The sequence below is a fragment of the Nerophis lumbriciformis genome, linkage group LG01 (genome assembly GCF_033978685.3).
Source record: "Nerophis lumbriciformis linkage group LG01, RoL_Nlum_v2.1, whole genome shotgun sequence".
NCBI classification, from domain to species: Eukaryota; Metazoa; Chordata; class Actinopteri; order Syngnathiformes; family Syngnathidae; genus Nerophis; species Nerophis lumbriciformis.
The window spans coordinates 67,526,102-67,552,500 of record NC_084548.2 but is presented as its reverse complement, the minus strand read 5'-3'; the positions used below and the strand labels follow the sequence as shown (position 1 = coordinate 67,552,500).

Sequence of the window (26,399 nt, the reverse complement as noted above, 5' to 3'; positions counted from 1 at the left end):
CAAAGCAGATGCTCTTGTTCGCCATTCATCATCAACAACAACCTGTATAAATCTAAGATGGGATCATCCTAGTGAAAACAGGAAACCAGGATTGAAATCTAAAAACCATCTTTAGATGGACCAACTGTGGTTCTGGAAGGTTGGACCTGTTAGATTGTTCCAGAAAACGACGTAGAATTTAGAGCATTGATGACTTTTTGTGCTGTAGACAAAATGAGAAATATGAGGATGATGGTCCAAATGAAGATTACAAGACTGCTGCAGTGATGGTGATAGAGGAGCAATTCATTGCATTTTACATAATAAATCAGAAATGAAGAAGTCCAAACACAAGTCCATGACTCCTCATCAGGCGGGGCAGCAGGTTACAGGGGGTGGGGCGGGGGGGTTAGGTGGGCGTGGTCTCTAGCGTCCGTCCTCATTGTAGCCGCTGCACGATGACGGCGTTGAGGAGGTTGGCCTGCTGCAGCGTCTCGCTCTCGTCTGACAGCTCCTTGCTGGGAAAAGTGGTCATCAGGACGAACTCACGGGCGGCCATGGCGGGCCTCGCCGCCACCAAGAACTGCCGCAGGTCGGACACCCTGGCGGTAACGACAATAGAGACTTAAAGCAAAGCACTCAATCAAATATGAAGCATCGGTCAAACATTTAGATCACGTTTTTTTTTAACGTCAGGGCCTAACTTTTCCACTACAGAAGGGCCCGGGGACCACTCAAATATTAGCATTGAATTATTAATCTTAATCGTGATTTTAATCTTATTCAATAATTACATCTAACCTACAAATGATGTAAAACGTTTATTAATCAAAACGATTATAATCAAGGCTTAGGTCAGGCTGATTCAGAGATAAATACTACTTAAATATACTGCAAAAGACACTCGTAAAAACTGATGAAAAATACATTTACATGCAATCATGCAGTGCTAAAATAAAACATCCTAACTGGATTAATATAGATAATATATACGGTTCCCAAATAAACTGTCAATACCACTTAAGTACAAATGAAAATAGAGCGTCACCACTTAGCTCCAGACTTCTTCTGTTTGTTTGATATCGTCATTACTGCCACAAGTGGTGGATAAGCGTATACAACCGAGTACCGTTGCGGCCCACACAGAAATATATTTCTTGGCGGCTCGATCGAGGGTGCTCACGGCCCAACAACAACAACCCCACACCCCCCATTTGTGAATCAATGCAGTATCTTGAACGCTGTTCTCATTTTTAATGAACTCCATGTTCCAACGCCTTCCGATGATATACAAAAGTCAAACTAAGTACTTCCTACTTACCCTTCAAGCTTAAGTACAGAATGTTGACTGAAAGGCGCCCCCTAGTGGTGTTTTATAGGAATTGCGGCATTGTGTGGTGATGTTTAATTACGTTTGCTGCTTCTTTTGTGTACATAACTGATATTTCTTCTCTTCATACTGTGCAGAGAAAGCATTCAATATATATTTAAATAAAACACTTGTAGTTGTGCTGTTAGTCTTTCTTTCTTGGCAATAGGCGGACGCGGAGGCATCCCCTCCTTCTCTGTTTTGGCTCCCGAGCCTCTTTGTCCTTGTCTTGCCTATACTTACAAAGCCTCTTTTTCTGCACCGTCCTCCAAATTCTAAACATCTCAACATGGAATTGATAAACTGGACTCTCGACTCAATTGACAAAATATTTTCGACGAGCAGCAGAGGTTCGGTGGAACCTGGCTGTCCTAACGGAACGTTCAATGCTGGGTACGCGAGGGACTCGTGGGAGAAATGGCAAGCTCATCCCTCTTGTTGCAAGTACTGTGGTTTCTGTGTAATACGTTTATGTGTGATTATCGGCTATCGAGTTCTTCTTGGCCTCAGTCTGTCTGCCATAAGTGAGGATCCGTCAGCGTTCCTGTTCCGTCTCCCTGTACAATGTACTGCATGTCTAACGGGACTATGCTGAAAACCCAAATATCCCCCTGGGTATTAATAAACTATTTTTGATTCTGATTAGATGAAGTGATGATATCAAATCAAAATAGGCAATGGCAAAAAGAAAAAAATGATCACGAGTAATTTTTTTCATATCATCCAACCGAATATTACACTGTTTTATATTGTTTTTTAACTGACAGTTTTAAAGCAACTGTACTAAAAAGTAAAACCAGTGTTGATAAAGGAAATTAAATACAATACACACAGAAACATTTAAAAACTCTACTCAACATTTAAGCAAATGTATCCATCAATCAATCAATCATTATATAGCTCTTAATCACAAATGCCTCAAAGGGCTTCACGAACCACAATAACAACTCGGATCCCACATCAGGGCAAGAAAAAAAGTCAACCCAATGGGACAATGAGAAACCTTGGAAGGGACGGCAGATGTGGGGGATTGGTGCAATGGATGGCGGTCAATGCAAAGGATGTAGAAAAATATAAAATAACACATTGAGCTATTTTACAGTCCTGAGGTTTTTTTCCGGGATACAAAACCCAAAATAAACAAATTGACATTTCTGACATTGTTTTTCCTGCCCTGAGCTGCACGATTGGCTCCAAATTCGCTCATTTTGTTTACTCCTGCAATACCTAACAACCAAAAGTGGAGTGGGAAAAAGGTTGACTGTGATTGGCTGCTGTTAAGGACATTGTTTGATTGAGTTGATCATAGATATTACTAGATACACTATATTGCCAAAAGTATTTGGCCACCCATTCAAATGATGAGAATCAGGTGCCCGAATCACTTGGTCCGGTGTATAAAATCAAGCACTTCGGCATGGAGACTGTTTCTACAAACATTTGTGAAAGAATGGGCCGCTCTCAGTGTTTTCCAGCATGGAACTGTCATAGGATGGTACCTGTGCAACAAATCCAGTCGTGAAATTTCCATCCATCTATTTTCTACCGCTTATTCCCTTCGGGTCACGGGGTGCGCTGGAGCCTATCTCAGCTACAATCGGGCGGAAGGCGGGGTACACCCTGGACAAGTTGCCACCTCATCGCAGGGTCAACACAGATAGACAGACAACATTCACACTCACATTCACACACTAGGGCCAATTTAGTGTTGCCAATCAACCTATCCCCAGGTGCATGTCTTTGGAGGTGGGAGGTAGCCGGAGTACCCGGAGGGAACCCACGCAGTCACGGGGAGAACATGCAAACTCCACACAGAAAGATCCCGAGCCCGGGATTGAACTCAGGACCTTCGTATTGTGAGGCAGATGCACTAACCCCTCTTCCACTGTGCTGCCCTTGTGAAATTTCCTCTCCCCTAAATATTCCAAAGTCAACTTTATTATAAGAAAAGTGAAGAGTTTGGGAACAACAGCAATACCAAGTGGTAGGCCACGTAAACTGACAGAGAGGGGTCAGCGGATGCTGAAGCGCATAGTGCAAAGACTTTCTGCACAGTCAGTTGCTACAGAGCTCCAAACTTCATGTGACTTTCCAATTAGCCCACGTACTGTACGCAGAGAGCTTCATGGAATGGGTTTCCATGGCTGAGCAGCTGCATCTAACCATACATCACCAAGTCCAATGCAAAGCGTGGGATGCAGTGGTGTAAAGAACGTCGCCACTGGACTCTAGAGCAGTGGAGAAGCCTTCTCTGGATTGATGAATCACGCTTTTCCATCTGGCAATCTGATGGACCAGTCTGGGTTTGGAGGTTGCCAGGAGAATGCTACATTTCGGACTGCATTGTGCCGAGTGCGAAATTTGGGGGATGAGGAATTATGGTGTGGGGTTGTTTTTTCAGGAGTTGGGCTTGGCCCTTAGTTAAAGTGAAATAAACTTTGAATGCTCCATGATACCAAAACATTTTGGACAACCATGGGTGGCACTTCAAGTTCATGTGTGGGTAAAGGCAGGTGACCAAATACTTTTGGCAATATAGTGTATGTTGCGCCTTTTGAGCTGGAAGGGGCAAGGTATTCCATTGTTGTAGAGGACACAGAAACAAAGACAACAAGAATGTGCTGCTTACAGTTGCAAATAATGCAGTTAAAAGTTGAAACAAGGACAGAGGAAATATTGACATATTATAATGTGGATTATTAGCACACGTTTTTACATTGACAACATGAACTGCAAAAAAACAGGTTGAGAAATAAGCAAGTTATAACTTGTTTTCAATATAGAATGCATTGGATCGCACCGAGGGGCTGTTGGCAACTTTTACGCGGCTGCCTAGAGGGCACTAACTTTCCAAAGTATTTTAAGCACTATATCTCGCCCTCTTCCAGGCTTTCATCGTGTGTACTACACCCTACCAAGGTTTGGTAGTGGTTGAAGGGGCCAATCAGCAGCTACGTTCACATCAGTAAACCCAAGGGCAGATCTGGGTACAAATGTAGCTTACCACCATCGAAAGTGTGAATGTGGAGTGAATGAATGATGGGTTTTCAGTTCTGTCTGTAAAGCGTTGGGAGTGTCTAGAAAAGCGCAATATAAATCTAATCCATTATTATTATTATTACGTGACACACATGGACATTAGCATTGTGTTTGCTATTGATGGCTACTAAAATCAATGAGTGTATAGCTTATTATAAAAACATGATTGCAAATTAAAAGGGGTCACATAATTATTTTGCTTAAAGTTAAAACACTTCCTTGTGGTCTACATAACATGTAACAGTGGTTCTTTGGTCAAAACCTTGTATTGATTATGTTTTACAGACTATCTTCTGGCTTCTTTCTCACGTCTCTTCAGGACGCGCCGTTACGTGGGCGGTCTTATTCACGTGCCTCCACTTCAACTGCATCTTCTCCTCGCCATCCTTGTTATAGTTTTGTAGCGCTTCTACAGTGAGTCTACTGACAGATTAAGTTTAAAACATATGCTAATTTGTATTAGAAATGCCAACAGCGGAGGATGCATGTGTATGTACGAGCCAGTCTGCCTCACAACAAAGAGGAAAGTGACAACAAGGAGCTTATTGACTACAACGCAGATGCTGATGTGACTCCCGGCAAAAAAATCACAGAGGGAGCAACATCCGAACAGCTCGTTTGGCGGAAGTGGGAACGAAGGCAAGATTATTTTATAAATATCTCTCCAATGCCTTTACGGTTTGATTTTAAATGTTCAAAACTAATGCAGATCCCAAATACACTACTGCAGGTACAAATAGGTACGAAAAGTAAGAGTTTTTTTAATTATAATAGGTCCCCTTTAAGTCTATCCTCCATCCATCCATTTTGTATCGCGTGTACCTTATGGGGTTGCGGGGGGTGCTGGAACCTATCCCAGCTGCACATCCTATCCTAAAGTGATTGTGAAGAATACAGAAATGCAAAAATACACGCTCTGTTAAACCACTAATGGTAACATAAGGTGACCAGTAATGTGCTCTCGTTATATTTTTGGTGTTGAAAAGTGGAACTTTTGCAATGGCCGCAACGTGGGCATGTCGATTAGCATGGCTGCTACAACATGTTGACGTATCTAGTTATTATGCTCACCGCTTATAACAGTATTTGACCTAAAATTACAAACAATCATAAAATCACCAAGCCTTAAGACAAACTATTAAAAACCCCCACTTAAAAGTAATTCTTTATATGCTCGTTGAGATGAATTTATGATTATTTGAAGTGATACTATTCCAGATCATTCTTTAACTCTTATGAAATATGACAAAGTAGTTGCTGTCCTGTGCCAGGAAAACAAATCATCACCTGTGGGTATGGTTGAACTTCTGAACCAGTCTGCCGCCGTCCGCCAGTCGTATTTGAATACTAGTGACGGGCTGCGAGGTGTCCAAGTTCACGCCCGCGTTGGCCTGGGCTTCGTTGGCTGCCTGGTCCTGCTGGGAGGCGGGAGCTGCCACCAAGTGTGGGGTGGCACTATGAGAGAAACGAGGGGGGTTCTTTCATTTTAATTGGACATAAATAGTGTCATTCTTGTGTATGTGAGCTTCTAAGACATGAATATCAACTGGCAAAGTCTTCATCTCTCACAAACTGAAAGTACTCTGAAAGGAAACCAACCATTGTCTTTGTGGTGCACCATACTGAGAAATATTGCTGAGTCACATGACTAAGTTTCCAGGTAAAATAAATATGGATCATAAATAGAGAAGTCCGATAATGGCTTTTTTGTCCAACTCTTAATTACCGATTCCGATATCAACCGATACTGATATATACAGTCGTGCAATTAAAACATTATTATGCCTAATTTTGTTGTGATGCCCCGCTGGATGCATTAAACAATGTTACAAGGTTTTCCAAAATAAATCAATTCAAGATATGAAAAAAAATTCCAACACGGCACTGCCAAATTTATTATTGGAGTTGTTTATACGGCCACCCTCAGTGTGATCTTTATGGTTGTTGACCAAGTATGCCTCGCATTCACTTGTGTGTGTGTGAAAAGCCGTAGATATTATGTGATTGGGACGGCACGCAAAGGCAGTGCCTTTAAGGTTTATTGGCGCTCTGTACTTTTCCCTACGTCCGTGTACCACTGCGTACAGCGGCGTTTTAAAAAGTCATACATTTTACTTTTTGAAACCGATAATTTCCAATATTACATTTTAAAGCATTTATCGGCCGATATTATCGGACATCTCTAGTCATAAACATAGTTTTGTTTTCATTCAATTAGGCTGCTGCGCTACATTGGCCAGATAATCACCATCCTAGTTTCTGTCCTTCTCCTCCAAAGGCTCTAAAGGCCATTCTGGGTTTGCTGAAGTCCTCGTCTCTATGGTCCTCCATGTCCAGGTTCACCTGACCCCCCCGAGAACGCTGCCTGAGCTCTAGGGGAATCTCTCTGTAACACAAGTTAGCCAAAGTCTTATTTTCTACAAGTATGCAAGAGTGGCACTATATTTAAAGTAGAAGTGTGACGGGATGTCTCTAAAAAAAAACAACTGACGATAATTCTTGTTTCAACAATAATAAAGGGAATAATGACCCTCTGCGTATGGCTTCAAGGAAGTGAGCATTTCCAGGATCACTGTAGTTTCTGAGCTCGCCTTCATCCAGACTGAAGCCTGACTTCCATAGCTTCAGCACCACGTGAACCTAACAAATACATCAAATCACCAATTAGAACAAACATAAATACATCAAATAAACAATTTGTACGATTATAAATACATTAAATAAACAATTAGTAGCTAGCATAATATGTCAAACAGTTTGTAGCTAACAAATACATCAAATAAACTAGTACTAACAAATACATCATATCACCAATTAGTACTAACATAAATATATCAAATAAACAATTAGTAGTTAACATAATACATCAATTAAACGGTTTGTAGCTAAGATAAATACATGGTCTTAGTCATTCGTTTTCAGGCCTGCAGACAAAAACGCAGGGTGTATCATTGTAGCTGAGGCGCCGCAGAGCCTCCCACTTACTTTCAGCACAAGACACACTCACTTCTCAGCCCTTCAGTATGTGTGCCTTTTGTGCGTTTACCCCCGTTTAATTAGTTTTATCTGCTTTGTTAACTCAAAATGAGTCCCAAAAAGCCATCATACCAGCGTGGAAAAAAGAAGAGAATCGCTGTGGATTAAAAAAAGACCATTTGCTAACACAACACTAGACTCTAATCTAAACCTTTTCACATTCAAATACTTGAAGTCTGACTAAAAGTTATATAAGGGGAAAATATTATAACCACACACTTTATTTCATATTTACATGTGTATTGCCGCCCATTTTGGCAGCTAACCAAACAGGCATGAATTAATAACTACAACCTCTACTGGTTGGGGATTTTACTTGATATAATCAAACTATCCATCCATCCATCCATTTTCTACCGCTTATTCCCTTTTGGGGTCGCGGGGGGCGCTGGAGCCTATCTCAGCTACAATCGGGCGGAAGGCGGGGTACACCCTGGACAAGTCGCCACTTCATCGCAGGGCCAACTACTTTATATATATATATATATATATATATATATATATATATATATATATCTTTATAATTACAACAATAATAATAGTAGGTTGTTGGAATTGATAAAGAGGTTTTTAAAGGGTTTAATAGTTGTTTTTTAATTATTATTTTTCACAATTGAATTGATATTGATTTTGTTCAAAATATTGTATGCAGTAAGAGAAAATCATTTAATTATTTTGGCTTTTATTGCTGTATTTACATATAAATGGTAAATGGGTTATACTTGTATAACGCTTTTCTACCTTCAAGGTACACAAAGCGCTTTGATACTATTTCCACATTCACACACACATTCACACACTGATGGCGGGAGCTGCCATGCAAGGCCCTAACCACCACCCATCAAGGACACAACGGACGTGACAAGGTTCGTAGAAGGTGGGGATTGAACCAGGAACCCTCAGGTTGCTGGCACGGCCACTCTCCCAACCGTGCCACGCCGTCCCCATATCAATAAATTAATAACAAAAATAAGTTTGTTGAACATTTTTTGGGCATTCGTCTCAAATCTTTGTCCTGTGTTAATTGTAATTAAAGCATACTTGCCAACCCTCCCGGATTTTCCGGGAGACTCCCGAAATTCAGCGCCTCTCCCAAGAACCTCCCGGGACAAATTTTCTCCCGAAATTCAGGCGGACCTGAGTGACGTGTCGACAGCCTGTTTTCACATCCACTTTCCCACAATATAAACAGCGTGCCTGCCCAATCACGTTATAACTGTAGAATGATCGAGGGCGAGTTCTTGGTTTCTTATGTGGGTTTATTGTTAGGCAGTTTCATTAACGTCCTCCCAGCGCGGCAACAACACACAACAGCGGTCACGTTTTCCTCTACCGTAAAGCAGTTCGTCTGCCGTAAACGGCAATGTTGTGACACTCTTAAACAGGACAATACTGCAATCTACTGTACATGCATATGTGACAATAACACCTAGGGCTTTTAGAGAGTGCAGTGCACAACTGCGCACACAACAAGGAGACGAAGCAGAATGCACCATCAGAGACGGTGTTCAGCATGGTTAGAAAAATAGTGACAGAACAAGGATGGACAATTCAACCCTTAACTCAACAATGAGTAGATGAGTGTTATGTGTGTATACCGTATTTTCCGCACCATTAGCCGCACCTAAAAACCACAAATTTACTCAAAAGCTGACAGTGCGGCTTTTAACCCGGTGCGCTTTATATATGGATAAATATTAAGATTCATTTTCATAAAGTTTCGTTCTCGCAACTTCGGTAAACAGCCGCCATCTTTTTTCCCGGTAGAGCAGGAAGCGCTTCTTCTTCTACGCAAGCAACCGCCAAGGTAAGCACCCGCCCCCATAGAACAGGAAGCGCTTCTTCTTGTACTGTAAGCAACCACCCGCCCCCGGAAGAAGAAGAAGTGCGCGGTGCATGCTGGGATATGTGACGTTTCATTTCCATTTGTGTGTTTATGTAAAGACCCCAAAATGGCTCCTATTAAGTGTGTTGTCTGTCTAATTATAAATAATGCAGACGAGGCGTGTTAACTGAGTTCTCAACGTTTACTCACAGCGTGCTCATAACCACATTCTAACTCCCAGCATACAACAACGCTTCTCAGGGCTACCGCGCATGCTCGTAACTATCGTTGCATGCTGGGTAGTGTAGTTGTTATATTTGCTAGCTCATAACATCACATTAAGAGACACGCTTACGCGCTTAATTCAATACTCGCCGTCATTCCGGGTGGATTGACAAAAGACCTCCAGCCGCTAGATATTGGTGTCAACAGGGCATTCGAAGCTAGACTGCTAACTGCGTGGGAACAGTGGATGACGAAGAAGCGCGCGGTGCATGCTGGGATATGTGACGTTTCATTTCCATTTGTGTGTTTATGTAAAGACCCCAAAATGGCTCCTATTAAGTGTGTTGTCTGTCTAATTATAAATAATGCAGACGAGGCGTGTTAACTGAGTTCTCAACGTTTACTCACAGCGTGCTCATAACCACATTCTAACTCCCAGCATACAACAACGCTTCTCAGGGCTACCGCGCATGCTCGTAACTATCGTTGCATGCTGGGTAGTGTAGTTGCTATATTTGCTAGCTCATAACATCACATTAAAAGACACGCTTACGCGCTTAATTCAATACTCGCCGTCATTCCGGGTGGATTGACAAAAGACCTCCAGCCGCTAGATATTGGTGTCAACAGGGCATTCGAAGCTAGACTGCTAACTGCGTGGGAACAATGGATGACAGAAGGCGAACACACATTCACTAAGACAGGGAGGCAGCGCCAGACGACGCCAACATCTGCCAGTGGATCGTAAATGCCTGGGCAGATATTTCGGTCACAACTGTGGTCCGAGCTTTCCGGAAGGCAGGATTCACAGAACTGCTGGATAACAGTGACACTGACTCCGATGACTTCGACGAGACGGAACCGGCCATTTTGGATCTCACATTTGCCCAACTTTTCACTTCGGACACCGAAGACGAAGGATTTACGAATGAAGAATAACTTCAGAAAGTGAGCGCTATGATTATTTTGTGTGTTGTGACATTAACGTTCGAGCAACATTATGTTGCTATTGCTCTGCACTATTTTGAATTTTACTATGTTTGTGATTGCACATTTGCGTACATTTTGGGACAGAGTTGTTAGAACGCTGGTTTTCAATATATTATTAAAGTTTGACTGACCTATCTGACTGTTTTTTTGACATTCCCTTTAGCGCAGCGTAGGCGCGGCTTATAGTCCGGGGCGGCTTATTGGTGGACAAAGTTATGAAATATGCCATTCATTGAAGGTGCGCCTAATAATCCGGTGCGCCTTATAGTGCGGAAAATACGGTATGTGTAAATAAATGAACACTGAAATTCAAGTATTTCTCTCATATATATATATATATATATATATATATATATATATATATATAGCTAGAATTCACTGAAAGTCAAGTATTTCTTTATATATATATATATATATGAAATACTTGACTTGGTGAATTCTAGCTGTAAATATACTCCTCCCCTCTTAACCACGCTCCCAACCACGCCCCCCCCCCCAACCCCCACAATCGGAGGTCTCAAGGTTGGCAAGTATGAATTAAAGGCAAAATCACAAAATCATAGAGGATGTTGAATAATTGAAGTAAAAAGTATTGTCACCTGCAATACTGTCCCTGTATTTAATGAGTATCACATCGCAAACAAAATTTGAAGTATGGCTCAACCCAACTTGACAGTGTGTACACTATACGTATGTCGTCATAAGATGGGTGTGTAACCTCTCCCTGCTTATGGAATCACCATGGTAACAACTCACGTCCTGTTGTGCGTTGGCATTGCGTCTCCCGCTAGAAACATATGCAGACTCCTCCTCAGGGGCTGCTCCCAGTCGGTATCCCCCTCCATCAAAGGCCTGAGAGAACACATGCATGTTAAAGCAGCAAGTACAGTAAGGAAAAGCAGTATTTCATTCAAAGGCGTTTACTTTGGCTTTGCTGGATTCACCCGAGCCCCCTCCACTGCGGTCCAGAGGCACGGCTCCGTGTTCCTTGGCCCCTTTAAACAGATCCTCCACCACGTCATTGGGACTCTTCTTTTTGGGAGGCCCCACAATTTGCTGCCCACTGCGCTCTGATCCCCCCGCAAAGAACCTGAAAAGACGGACATCAAGGTGAGGCTATGAAGGCGAAATCAGCATCACAGATTTGAAAGGAGGCGACGCTAACCCCGAAAAACCAACTAACCTTTGACCTTCTTCCTCGTCACTTTCGTCTTCAGCCTCGTGCATTAAGTCTCTGAAGGACGTCACTCTGTGCTGAGAGCTGACAAAGAAAAAACAGCATTGATACGTGAAGCCATTACAAAGCCTAACCAATTGTGATGCTAAAGGTGTTCTCTATTGTGCAAAGTCTACTTTTTAATGATGGTAAAATGTAAAGTTAGCATGTATCTTACATAGCTATGCTAGTGTTGCTAACCAAGAACAATGATGCTAAAGTGTAATGTTTGCATGTAGCTCACATAGCTATGCTAGTGGTGCTAACCTAGCATTATGGTAATGTCACGCCAAATTTCTTCCCCCTACAAAAACCTTCCCCCCCTATTTACTTCCGGGGTCATTTCCTCTTACGTCATTTCCCCCTACTTACGTCATTTCCTCTTACGTCATTGACAGCGATCCATAACACTTCGGCTTTGACTGCCCGTCGCTGGAAGGATACTTGTTTTTGTTTTTTTTAATTATTTTTTATAATGTAGCGTTAACAAAACATCTGTATTAATCGGACAAATTAACTTGAGGATATTCCTGATTATATATTAATTATTAGTGAAATGGTTTCAACAATAATATTGATTTAAAGTACAGACATTTAACAGTATTATATATTAATTAATATTAGTGAAATGGTTTCAACAATAATGTTGATTTAAAGTACAGACATTTAACAGTATTATATATTAATTAATATTTTTTGCACGTTACCACGAAGACAGAAGTTACCAGCAGCGGCCCTAACACTCCGCCTGGAATTTTTCCTAACACTCCGCCTGAAAATTTCCCTAACACTCTGCCTGGAATTTTTCCAAGCCTGCTGGTGTTTGACATAAGTCCCCTGGGAAAGATAGATGTCATTCAGTGACACCACCATTTTCAGGAGATTTGGATTCTATCGATCGCTGTCAATGACGTAAGAGGAAATGACATAAGTAAGAGGAAATGACGTAAGAGGAAATGACCCCGGAAGTAAATGGGGGGAAGGAAGGTTTTTGTAGGGGGAAGAAATTTGGCGTGACAGTAACAAGTAAAGTTAGCGTGTACTTCACATATGTTGCTAACCTAGCATGGTGTTAAAATATATGTGAGAATTTAGTTTAAATAGTTATTTTAGTGTTGCTAACCTAACATTATGTTCAATGTAAAGTCATCATGTAGCTCACATAGCGATGCTAGTGTTTCTCAAGTGGGCTGCACGATTGTGATTCGATTTGCGATTTTTATATTTTGTACAAGAAATGCGAAAAATAACTAAGAAAACCGCTTACTTTTAGACGGCAAACCAACATACTCTTGTTTCAAGGTGCCACACATTAGAACAAGATGCAATAATTTACTCTAAAAAATATTTGGCTTTATGCAGACAGACTCTTGAGCTTTTGTCTACATCATGCTCTTATACCAAAGAAATAATTGATAAAAACTATACAGTAAGCTTCGGGGTTCTTCGGACCACCAAGCACCGACATGACAGGCTCTTCCAGGTTTACAATGGTGTTTATTTTGCAATAAATCTTCCTTCTTGGGCTTTTCAGCAATTGTATTTTTGTCTGTGTCAGTCTCGCTCTCGTTCGTGCTCCATCTCCAACTCTCCTCTCCTCCCTGGCTGCTGCCTTTTAACAGAGCGACAGGTGATTAGACAAACAGGCCCATTTGGGCTATCTACGCACCTGTCGCTGATCTCGCAGCCGGTCCTGGCACACCCCGCTTCGCTGCAGGTTCGCAGGCCAATTTGAGGCAGTTTAATGTTGATTAACGTGGACCCCGACTTAAACAAGTTGAAAAACTTATTCGGGTGTTACCATTTAGAATAGAATAGAATAAAAAGTACTTTAATGATCCCTGGGGGAAATTTTACATTTAGTTGTCAATTGTACGGAATATGTACTGTACTGTGCAATCTACTAATAAAAATCTCAATCAATCAATCAAAAAAAGCACTTTATATGTGGAAAGGTTTTGTTAAGAAATCATTCTGAGCCTTATCTTATTTTAGTTTTTATTTGATATATGTTGACCACATGAACCCTGGCAATTGACCATGTGTGTATATGTATGTTATTCTTATGCTTAGCATTCATGACTCACATCCATCACACACAGATCTATTTCTATTTTTGGGCAGAATTATTATAGTGTTCCCAATGTTAAAAGGATCTCACTTCCTGTTGGATGGGGTCCGTGCCCGTGTGGCCCGACCTTGCGCTGTGGGGTCTCTGTTGGTGACTTGGTGTGGTGGCGGAGCAGCCCCCGTGTCTGGTCTGGATGCTGTGTCCCGGTTGTTTGGGCGGTGGTGTGTTTGTGCGGGTTTGGGTTGGGGGGGGGGGCCTTTTGGTTGGGGGGGTTGTTGGTGTCTCTTGTTTGCGTGTTGGCGTTCGGGCTGACCGGCGGGCTGGCGCCGGCTGGTCTCCGTGGCCCTGGTGGCGTGTGGTTGCTGGTTGCAGTTTTTCTTTGATCGCTTTGATTTGATTGGCTGGTGCTGGCTGTCTGGGGTTATTGCGGCTGCTGTTTCTGCTGCCGTTTGTTTGTGGTGTGGGCGCCCGTGGCTGCTGGGTCTGGTGCAGGGGTGTGGCTGATGTTGTGACTGGTGGCAGCGCGCGCGCGTGATGGCTGACGAACTGTGTATATGTATGTATATGTGTGTGTATGTATGTATGTTTATATATGTGTATGTGTACATATGTGTATGTATATATGTGTATGTGTGGGTATGTATACGTGTATGTGTGTATGTGTATGTGTATGTGTGTATGTATGTATGTATGTATGTATGTATATTTCTGGGGGTACGCTCTGGGCCTGCCTGTCAGACGGGGGTCGACGCCTCAGGCTACTGCATCCGAACTGCGTGTCTGGAGCTCCTGGGTCCCGCTGTCCATCCCTTCCGGGTGCCCGTCTTGGTTGGGGCCTGTTGGGCCTAGTCCCTGCGTCTATTGTGGTAGCTTGGTGCTGCAAGGTATTCCGAGGTGCTGCGAGTCGGCCAGTTGCTGGGGTAGTGACCTTGTTTGTCAGCATGTCTGTGATCTTCTTTTAATTCTTTTTTTTTTTTTTTTTATTAATTAATTAATTAATTTATTTATTTATTTTTTAAATATATTTTATTAATATTATTTTTTAATTTTTTCCCCTCCCTCAGGGGGGGGCTTCGGCGGGGCGGTTGCTGGTTGTTCCATCTCCATCGTTGGGGTCCCTGCGGGTGGGGTGGGTGGTTCCCGTGGCCCTGTGCCTGGGTGGTCCTGCGGCGGCCGGTTTGGGTGGGGTGGCCGGGGGCTGGCCTCGCCGCGCTCTCCGGGGGTGGGGGGTGGGCTCGTGGGGGCCCGGTTGCCGGTGGGGCGGGGGCGGTCTTCCCGTCCGGTTGCGGGGAGTCTCTGGGTCCCTCGGGCGGGGCGTCTCGCCTTTCTGCCCGTGTGGGGTGTGGTCTCTCGCTGGCTTGGGGTCTGGCTGTCCCCTGCTTTTCTCGTGCCCTGTCCTCTGCCGGGTGCGTCTGTCTGTGGCCTGCTGCTGGCCCTTGTGGGCGGTACGGTGGGTCGGGCTCTGGGGTTCCTGTCGCTGGCCGGCTTGGCTGCGTGGGGGCGGTGGTCCCTGGTTCCCTGGGCACCACGCCTCCTGTTTGTGGGTTGGGCTCTCGGGGGTGATGGGGCCGTGCTCTGGCTCCCACGCACTCTGGGAGTCGAATGTATTGTACATGCAAATTCACATATGCTCACATACGTACATAGGTACCTACGCTCCCACATACATACACAAATACAGTACATATTTACCTACCTAATGTTCGTACATCCACACGCACATTCAATATACAAACATACACATACACATACTGTACATATACATTCACTGTACAAACACATATACACATTCTGTACATATACATTCATTGTACAAACACATATACACATTCTGTACATATACAAGTACATATGCATACTTACACTCATGCACATAATCACGTTTCATCAAACATATATTAACGTTGTTGCCCTAGGGTAAACTGGGTGTAACACATGGCACACTGACAAAGCTTAACCTATTGTGACTATAACAATCTACAAGGTTAATGTAGGTTGCTTCTCTTTCTCCCCCTCCATTTTTCTGCATTCTTTCGTATCTCAAGTTATCATTACGTATATGTATTGTTGCATTTAAACAACTGTATTGTTGATAATAAAGGTAAATTATTGGTATTGTTCATTATCAATAGCGCTATTTCTATTGGTATTTGTATTGATCCATTTGTAGTGTAATAATGCTCATTGTCATTTCTGTATTATTTTTTATTTTTCGCTAACTGCTTATTTGCTATTACTTTTACCATCATATTTGTACATGTCATATTTGCTGATGTTGCTCTATTGTTGTTGTTGTTGTTGTTGTTTGCTGTTGTTGTTTTTGTCTCTCTGTCTAATCCCCCTCTTGTCCCCACAATTTCCCCCTCTGTCTTCTTTTTTTTCTCTTTCTATCCCCTCCTGCTCCGGCCCGGCTGCACTAAATGATAATATAAATACATTTAATAAAGTCAAATACAAATAAGGCAACAAGAGAAGTATCCTACACTTCTCTTTTGTAAAGTAAATCTGAACAGCCGACATGGGCATCTACATCAACTATATGATTTGCCTGAGAAGCTGGACAGGACATAAAAAAAAAATAAAAAAAAAGGATAAAGCCATTGTTTACAACTTTGGTAAATAACCAAAAAATGTATATTTTGTTGTTTTCTTACTGTTCCGAAAATGAACCGAACCGTGACCTTTAAATCGAGGTACGTACCGAACCAAAATTGTTGTGTACCGCTACACCCTTACTCATTCATATACATCATTTATATTTATTTATTTATGAAAGAGACGGTTTTGTTAACAAGTTAAAGGTGTTTAATGATAATACAAGCATGTTTAACACATAGATTCCTTTCTTTTATGAAGACAAGAATATAAGTTGGTGTATTACCTGATTATGTTGACTTGCATTGATTGGAATCAGACAGTAGTGCTGATAATGTCCACATTTTCAAATGTAGGAGAAAAACAGTCCTCTTTTCTGTCTAATACCACATGAAAGGGGTTGTTTTTTGGCAAACTCCGTCAATGTCCCACATGTCTCAAAAACTACCTTTCTGAGATTCTTATTTTGTTAGTGCAGGCAGGATGAAGCAGCGCTTTTATTGTGAAGATAGGAACTGTGCGGTCGGTCTTTAGAGTTTTGACGGCATATACGGCGCGAGAGTCTGTTGAAATAAAAAGTGTTTCTTACCTTACTGGCTGTCATTTTTTCTTAATAATGAGCTCGCAGAAGCCAGCGCCATCTCAGAAGACCCTCTGGTGCCGTGAATGTCAATCAGGTGACGAAAGTGACGTCTTGGTGAAGATTGATAATCGCTAATTTGTAGGTCTATTTTTTTTAATGCCTGGCTGGCGATCGACCGGTAGCTCGCGATCGACGTAATGGGCACCCCTGACGTACACAGTAGCGCTTCTTGGAGACACACAGCTCATTAGCATTAAAGCTACACACACACTGACAGTAGTGTTTACTAAAGCCCTTTTAAAATGGTTTAATTCCAGCATCAATGCTAACACACTTCTAAAAAAAATTCTGATAAATAGTGGTATATGAATATGAGAGTGGAAGGCGGAAAGTGGAATATGGGACCTTTTTAAGTAATAGTAGTAATGTTTACAAGCATTACCTCGGGCCGGTGGACCTGGACACGGAGGATCCTACTTCAGGTTGAGGCAGAGTCACAATGTCATCATCCTCAGGGCCATCCTCAAAGAAATTACCAAGAGCAAGCTGTCCACAGGGCGAGACAAGATTAGTTGTTATGGAGTAATTGAGCTAACATGGATGGAACCTGGGAGAATTATGCTTGAGTACTGTGAACTTAATTTTTTAATGTTAAGTATTACAACAAATATGCTCGCTTTTTAAGGAGGAATATTTACAAACCCGGTTTCCATGTGAGTTGGGAAATTGTGTTAGATGTAAATATAAACGGAATACAATGATTTTCAAATCCTTTTCAACCCATATTCAGTTGAATATGCTACAAAGACAACATATTTGATGTTCAAACTGATATACATTTTTTGTTGTTGCAAATAATCATTAACTTTAGAATTTGATGCCAGCAACACGTGACAAAGAAGTTGGGAAAGGTGGCAATAAATACTGATAAAGTTGAGGAATGCTCATCAAACACTTATTTGGAACATCCTACAAGTGAACAGGCAAATTGGGAACAGGTGGGTGCCATGATTGGGTATAAAAGTAGATTCCATGAAATGCTCAGTCATTCACAAACAAGGATGGGGCGAGGGTCACCACTTTGTCAACAAATGCGTGAGCAAATTGTTGAACAGTTTAAGAAAAACCTTTCTCAACCAGCTATTGCAAGGAATTTAGGGATTTCACCATCTACGCTCCGTAATATCATCAAAGGGTTCAGAGAATCTGGAGAAATCACTGCACGTAAGCAGCTAAGCCCGTGACCTTCGATCCCTCAGGCTGTACTGCATCAACAAGAGACATCAGTGTGTAAAGGATATCATCACATGGGCTCAGGAGCACTTCAGAAAACCACTGTCAGTAACTACAGTTGGTCGCTACATCTGTAAGGGCAAGTTAAAACTCTCCTACGCAAGGCGAAAACCGCTTATCAACAACACCCAGAAACGCCGTCGGCTTCGCTGGGCTTGAACTCATCTAAGCTGGACTGATACAAAGTGGAAAAGTGTTCTGTGGTCTGACGAGTCCACATTTCAAATTGTTTTTGGAAACTGAGGACGTCGTGTCCTCCGGACCAAAGAGGAAAAGAACCATCCGGATTGTTATAGGCGCAAAGTTGAAAAGCCAGCATCTGTGATGGTATGGGGGTGTATTAGTGCCCAAGATATGGGTAACTTACACATCTGTGAAGGCGCCATTAATGCTGAAAGGTACATACAGGTTTTGGAGCAACATATGTTGCCATCCAAGCAATGTTACCATGGACGCCCCTGCTTATTTCAGCAAGACAATGCCAAGCCACGTGTTACATCAACGTGGCTTCGTAGTAAAAGAGTGCGGGTACTAGACTGGCCTGCTGTCTCCCATTGAAAATGTGTGGCGCATTATGAAGCCTAAAATACCACAACAGAGACGCCCGGACTGTTGAACAACTTAAGCTGTACATCAAGCAAGAATGGGAAAGAATTCCACCTGAGAAGCTTAAAAAATGTGTCTGCTCAGTTCCCAAACGTTTACGGAGTGTTGTTAAAAGGAAAGGCCATGTAACACAGTGGTGAACATGCCCTTTCCCGACTACTTTGGCACGTGTTGCAGCCATGAAATTCTAAGTTAATTATTATTTGCAAAAAAAAAATAAAGTTTATGAGTTTGAACATCAAATATCTTGTCTTTGTAGTGCATTCAATTGAATATGGGTTGAAATGGATTTGCAAATCATTGTATTCCGTTTATATTTACATCTAACACAATTTCCCAACTCATATGAAAACTGGGTTTGTTTCATGTTATATGCATGCATGTCCGAAATAAACACAAACTCAACTCATATTAGAACATAAAATAGTGAGTGCTTCCGCTCAAAAAGGCATGTTGACGTCATCAGGAGATGAATTGTTGTCATTAAAACTATTTTGGAAGCCAAGTTCAAAGCAACATGGCAACATTGCTAGGCGGATTCACAGCATAGTGCCATCATCCTTTAACATGTATGCGTTTCCCAAAAAAACGATGACCTTTCGACCATTATTGTACACATTGACATATCTTCTTATTTGTCGGCCAGTGACAGAAAAAGGCTCGGCTATTGTCCAGCCGGTGACTTGCAGAAATGACCAGCAACACAAGCTAACGTTAGCCGGGCGAGCTAACCGACTTGCGAGATACAAAGCTAGTGTCTTTATATCTCCGAAACGCCGCCAAGGGAGTGACCGCAGGCGTCAAAACACTTACTTGTAAGTTCCAACTGGTGGACTCTAAGAAAAAGCGGGCCCTTTCCTCGTCGACCCCGGTAACGTTGATAAAGTCTCGCACAGCCTCCTCTTGGCTCGCCATTTTGCTTTGCTCAACTTCGGTGCCACTTCCGCTTCCGTCCCGGAAACGAGCGACAAACGTTCTTTTTTTATTTTTTATTTTATTTTTTTTATTTATAATATTCTACGTTTACATACAATCAAATAAATAATTATAATCAAAACAACACTGTAAACCCGAATGCTCAAAAATAATTAATTAGAATAAGCAGTGTAAACTTAAAAAAGTTGTTAAAATTTGTACTTACTTAAAAATGTTGAGTGTGAGTAACATGTTCCTACTTTTTAAGTTTATTAAACTAGTTATTTTTAATTAATATTAACTTGTTTGCAGATTATGTAACTGCTACTTAAAATGACTTAAAACTCAGTGGATTAAACATAACTGTGTCTTATTTTGAAGGAACAAATCATTAAATCGAATCAAGAATAAATTAAGAATGAATCAATGGCATTATAGTTTTGTATTGTTAATACACTCTGTGTGTGTATGTATACATAAATTAATAAATTATTACATGCACCTGCGCACGCACACATACAGAGGAAGTGCTTTTATTTTGTAGCATTTGAGTGCACTTCCTCTTCAGGCAGCGGACACGCGTAGAAACATTTTTGAGTTGTTTTAATTCGTAAAATTTAATTCAATTATAATTTAAAAGTACATTTAACATAAACTCCAAATATATACAATCTGATGTACTCAAATATTTTAGTTTATGAACTCAAAAAAAATACGTGGCAACTGATTGCCTCACTTTTTTGGAGTTCTCCTTACTTATTCGGGATTACAGTGAAGTGCAGAAACAGTGGACAAACAAAACAACTCAATAAAGCAACTAAAGAATGCAAAATATATATATATATATGCGTATTCACACAAGTTTCGTAAATAATCCAAATTTTGAGCACAGCATCATAGTTTTCACAGCTTTTTTGTCGTTAGAGGTAGAAAGCGTTTTAAAGTAAAGTTCTTATTCTTTTTTTAAAGGCACAAAAAACAGGTCGGGTATTGACAAACGTACATTTATGAATATAAAACTTAACAAATAGTATAATGAGGTTGCACAGGTAAAATTTGTTCAATTTTTTTCTCATACTGTGTAAAACCAAATACAGCACATCTTTAAAACAAAGCACACATTTGTCATGAATATTGTCCAGGATGAATCGAGCGACACATGTTGTTTCCTATTTGATCGCATCAGTGACTAAAACTAAATTAATTAGTTGATGAATTGATTTTTATATTCTGTATCACATCATGGTGGTCGTGGATTTATTTTTTTATTTTGCGGTGGATTGTGCTGCCAACCTATTTCTCACCACACGATGGCAATGTGTCCTCAAATGACAGGAAGACAGGAGACCATAATAGTCCTGGTCTGAAAACTGTTGATGTCATAAAGGATTTCTATATCTTTCATCAAATAGTTGTATTGTTTGAATTATTATTAAAAAACAAATCCAAATTTTTATTGTGGTCTGTTATCTCAAATGCAGGATTAGTCTTCAATAAAGATTTATTATGGGGAGGCCCTTATTCATTATATATATATATATATATATATATATATATATATATATATATATATATATATATACACACATATACATACATATACATATATATATATATATATATATATATATATATATATATATATATATATATATATATATATATATATATATATGTATGTGTGGGGAAAAAAATCACAAGACTATTTCATCTCTACAGGCCTGTTTCATGAGGGGGTTCCCTCAATCATCAGGAACCCCCTCATGAAACAGGCCTGTAGAGATGAAATAGTCTTGTGATTTTTTTTCCCACACATACATATATTGCGCTCTACTACGGTATCGAGCACTATTTTTTGGATAACCTTATTAAGACATATATATATATATATATATATATATATATATATATATATATATATATATATATATATATATATATATATATATATATATATATATATATATATATATATATATATATATATATATATATATACATGGGCTTCACGGTGGCAGAGGGGTTAGTGCATCTGCCTCACAATACGAAGGTCCTGAGTAGTCTTGGGTTCAATCCCGGGCTCGTGATCTTTCTGTGTGGAGTTTGCATGTCCTCCCCGTGACTGCGTGGGTTCCCTCCGGGTACTCCGGCTTCCTCCCACCTCCAAAGACATGCACCTGGGGATAAGTTGATTGGCAACACTAAATTGGCCCTAGTGTGTGGATGTGAGTGTGAATGTTGTCTGTCTATCTGTGTTGGCCCTGCGATGAGGTGGCGACTTGTCCAGGGTGTAGGCCGCCTTCCGCCCGATTGTAGCTGAGATAGGCTCCAGCGCCCCCGCGACCCCAAAGGGAATAAGCGGTAGAAAATGGATGGATGGATATATATACATATACATATATATACATATACATATATATATATATATACATATATACATATATATATATACATACATATATATATATATATATATATATATATATATATATATACATACATACAGTGTTGGGACTAACGCGTTACAAAGTAACGCGTTACTGTAACGCCGTTAGTTTCGGCGGTAACTAGTAATCTAACGCGTTATTTTTTTTAATTCAGTAATTTAGTTACCGTTACTACATGATGCGTTACTGCGTTATTTTACGTTACTTTTGATGTAGTATCGGCTAGAAACAGAAGCGCTGCGGTGTCGTTCTTCTGAATCTTCCTCTGTCACAAGCCGGAGAGAAGAAAAGAGGCGCGGTCTATGTGTGTGTGTGTGTGGGTGTGGGGAGGGGATGAGGCACACAACTGATCCGCGGTTTGATATATGAAACAAAAAAAAAGTTGTTGGCACGTTCAGTCCACACACAGCGTGGTCATGGCGAGCGGAGTAACGGAGGAGCTTGAACGCCCCCGCCATTGAATCGGTGTGTTTATAAGTGCAGACTCGGTTGTGCAAAACGAGGCTTTTAAACACATGCTGAACGTGCTTGAACCACGTTACGACATCCCGTCGCGCACCCACTTCAGCAATAAGATTGTGCCAGATCTTTATGAGCAGGAGAAGAAAAAAGTTGTGGATGAACTATCCCGAGCATCATCTGTTGCGCTCATGACAGACGGGTGGACGTCCAGCGGAACTATAAGCGCTCACTTCATCACAGCAGACTGGGAGATGAGAAGACACGCCCCCTCTACGAGAGTCACCTTGCGCAGGTACTGACACAAGCAGTGGAGGAATGGAAGATAAAGATATCCCAGTCACACGTGATAATGCCAAAAATCAAATAATTACAGAGAATGAGGCAGGACTGGGACCACAGATAGGTGCTTTGCACATGTAGTGAATGTGGCATCACAGAAGGGAATCTCAGTCAATAGGATGGAGCGCCTCTTTGGGAGGATCAGGAAGGTTTCTTACTTCCACCCAAGCACAACAGCTGCTCATGTGCTTAAGACAAAGCAAGAAATGCTAAAGCTGCCTGCTCATACATGATGTCCCAACGAGGTGGAACTCCACTTATGATATGTTGGAGCAGCAGGCAGCTATATACTCTGCATTGACCCACAACACCCTGAAGACAAATGTCACCCTGTCTGATGATGATGTGAGAGTGGTAGGTGAGGTCCTCCAGGTGCTTAAACCCCTCAAGTGTTCCATCTCTACTGAGCACTGAAACTTCACCATCTGTGTCAATGATCCTGCCACTGAAAACAAGTATTCTACAATCCATGGCTCCAAGTTTGGAAGACAGCAGCATCACTCCAGATGTCAGGCTTTATTTCACTACCTATGTTTCAAGGAAGATGATGTGCCTTCTTATGTTGCACTTTAACTTGTTTTTTATTCATGGTCATTGGTCCAAGTTTAAGGAAAGGAGGAATGCCTTTTTATGTTGCACTGTTTTTCATTAATTATGTTAAAAGGAAAATAAAAATGTATGTCAAGTTGATCAACAGATTGTATTATTCTCCAGTGCAATAACAGTACTGAAATGAAGGCAAAAAGGGCATTAATGGGAGCTTTAAAAAAAAAAAGAAGAAAAAAAGAAGTAACTAAATAGTTACTTTTCACAGTAACGCATTACTTTTTGGTGTAAGTAACTGAGTTAGTAACTGAGTTACTTTTGAAATAAAGTAACTAGTAACTGTAACTAGTTACTGGTTTTCAGTAACTAACCCAACACTGCATACATATATATATATATATGTATATATATACATACATACATACATATATATATATATATATATATATATATATATATATATATATATATATATATATATATATATATATATATATATATATATATATATATATATTCAGGTAAATATATAATATAATCAATAATATTATTATAATTATTAGTACAATTATTATATATATATATATGTATGTATATATATATACATACATACATACATATATATATATTCAAGTAAATATATAATATAATCAATAATATTATTATAATTATTAATACAATTATTATATATTCTCTGTTAATAAGATATTTCACACAGCACCTACTCTTCACCACGATTATAAACAACATCATTTGTCTATTAAATTGCTATAAGTATACCTCTGCATAACATTGTATCCATTGTACCATTAAAGAAAAACAAAAAACGTTGAAAGAAATATAGATCAACTTACAACAAACAATAACTTGATTAACGTCGTTTTTTAGTCCGTAACAGAAAACATTTCAAGTGCATCAATTTGCCCAAAATATTCAAATTCAATCAATCAATTCCTTTATTGTCATTGTCATAATAACACTTAAGTCATACATGTCAACGAGATTTTGTTTGAGCTTTGTCCAGCGGCATAGAAACTGCATTGAAGTGCAGGTTGACCACAGTTTACAGTTTAGCATTGTTAGGAAGATGGCGAATAGAGGGACGTGGGGGTGGGAACAGTCGGATGTCTGATGGGTGTTACGTTGATGTTGCAGCAATGCAATGTCCAGAGCACAATTATTGAAATGGTGAAGAGTGAGGTAATAAGATGGTCCGGGGCAGCAAAGGGGCAGGCTGTTCATTTAGCAGTCTCACAGCCTGGGGATACAGACTGTGAGACATTCTGGTGGTCCTGGCGCGAATCGATCTATTCCTCCTTCCAGAGGATAGCAGGTTGAAGAGGCCATGTGCTGGGTGGAATCTGTCCTTCAGGATGTTGTGTACCGTATTTTCCGCACTATAAGGCGCACCGGATTATTAGCCGCACCTTCTATGAATTACATATTTCATAATTTTGTCCACCAATAAGCCGCCCCGGACTAAAAGCCGCGCCTACGCTGCGCTAAAGTGAATGTCAAAAAAACGCTGCGCTAAAGTGAATGTCAAAAAAACAGTCAGATAGTTCAGTCAAACTTTAATAATATATTGAAAACCAGCGTTCTAACAACTCTGTCCCAAAATGTACGCAAATGTGCAATCACAAACATAGTAAAATTCAAAATGGTGTAGAGCAATAGTAACATAATGTTGCTCGAACGTTAATGTCACAACACACAAAATAAACATAGCGCTCACCTTCTGAAGTTATTCTTCATTCGTAAATCCTTCGAATTCTTCGTCTTCGGTGTCCGAATTGAAAAGTTGCGCAAGCGTGGGATCCAAAATGGCCGGTTCCGTCTCGTAGAAGTCATCGGGAGTCAGTGTCGCTGTTGTTCTGTGAATCCTGCCTTCCGGAAAGCTCGGACCACAGTTGTGACCGAAATATCTGCCCAAGCATTTACGATCCACTGGCAAATGTTGGCGTATGTCGTCCGAGGCTGTCTGCCCGTCTTAGTGAAGGTGTGTTCGCCTTCGGAGCTGTGTGAAAAAAGCCACCCGGCCTCTTCGCGTAAACTTCCCTTAACCACTCGCTCATCTTTTCTTCATCCATCCATCCCTTCGAGTTAGCTTTTATGATGACGCCGGCTGGAAAGGTCTCTTTTGGCAAGGTCTTCCTTTTGAATATCACCATGAGTGGAAGTTAGCATGGCAAGCTAGAACCACAGTGAAGGATGACTTCTCATTCCCTGTGGAGCGAATATTCACCGTACGTGCTCCCGTTCCACAGTGCGGTTCAGTTGCTGTGAAATACGGTAGTAATCCGTGTGCGGATGGAGAGATTGCGTCTTTTTATGAACCGGATCGTTTAGTAGGAGCCATTTTGTGGTCTTTACAGATGTAAACAGGAAATGAAACGTACGGTGATATCCGCGCGTTTTTTCTTCTTCTTCCGGGGGCGGGTGAAGCGCTTCCTGTTCTATGGGGGCGGGTGAAGCGCTTCCTGTTCTATGGGGGCGGGTGCTTTCCTTGGCGGTTGCTTGCGTAGAAGAAGAAGCGCTTCCTGTTCTACCGGGAAAAAAGATGGCGGCTGTTTACCGAAGTTGCGAGACCGAAACTTTATGAAAATGAATCGTAATAAAGCGCACCGGGTTATTAGGCGCACTGTCAGCTTTTGAGAAAAATTGTGGTTTTTAGGTGCGCCTTATAGTGCGGAAAATACGGTACTCGCTTTAGCCAGCGAGTTGTGTACATGGCACTCATCTCTGGGAGTATCGTCCTTGTAATTTTCCCCGCCGCTTTAACCACTCGCTGGAGGGCCTGTTGGTTCGCTTTAGTGCAGCTAGAAAACCACACTAAAAAGCCATAAGTGAGAACACTGCTGAT

General features: G+C 41.0%; 1 protein-coding gene across 1 annotated transcript in view; it reads right to left on the bottom strand.

The window, feature by feature from the left end:
* The window catches only part of nsfl1c (NSFL1 (p97) cofactor (p47)), a 19,875-nt gene extending 98 nt beyond the window's left edge, over nt 1-19,777 (bottom strand). The window contains exons 1-9 of the mRNA XM_061924843.1: nt 19,641-19,777; nt 17,371-17,474; nt 11,647-11,724; nt 11,388-11,553; nt 11,220-11,315; nt 6,918-7,027; nt 6,636-6,773; nt 5,675-5,842; nt 1-581 (exon numbers count right to left, since the gene is read on the bottom strand). The exon at nt 1-581 is cut by the window's left edge and continues 98 nt beyond it. Coding sequence (XP_061780827.1) covers nt 419-581; nt 5,675-5,842; nt 6,636-6,773; nt 6,918-7,027; nt 11,220-11,315; nt 11,388-11,553; nt 11,647-11,724; nt 17,371-17,474; nt 19,641-19,742 — 1,125 coding nt within the window. The 5' untranslated portion in view covers nt 19,743-19,777 and the 3' untranslated portion in view covers nt 1-418. The remainder of the gene's footprint in view (nt 582-5,674; nt 5,843-6,635; nt 6,774-6,917; nt 7,028-11,219; nt 11,316-11,387; nt 11,554-11,646; nt 11,725-17,370; nt 17,475-19,640) is intronic.
* Nucleotides 19,778-26,399: the final 6,622 nt, after the last annotated feature.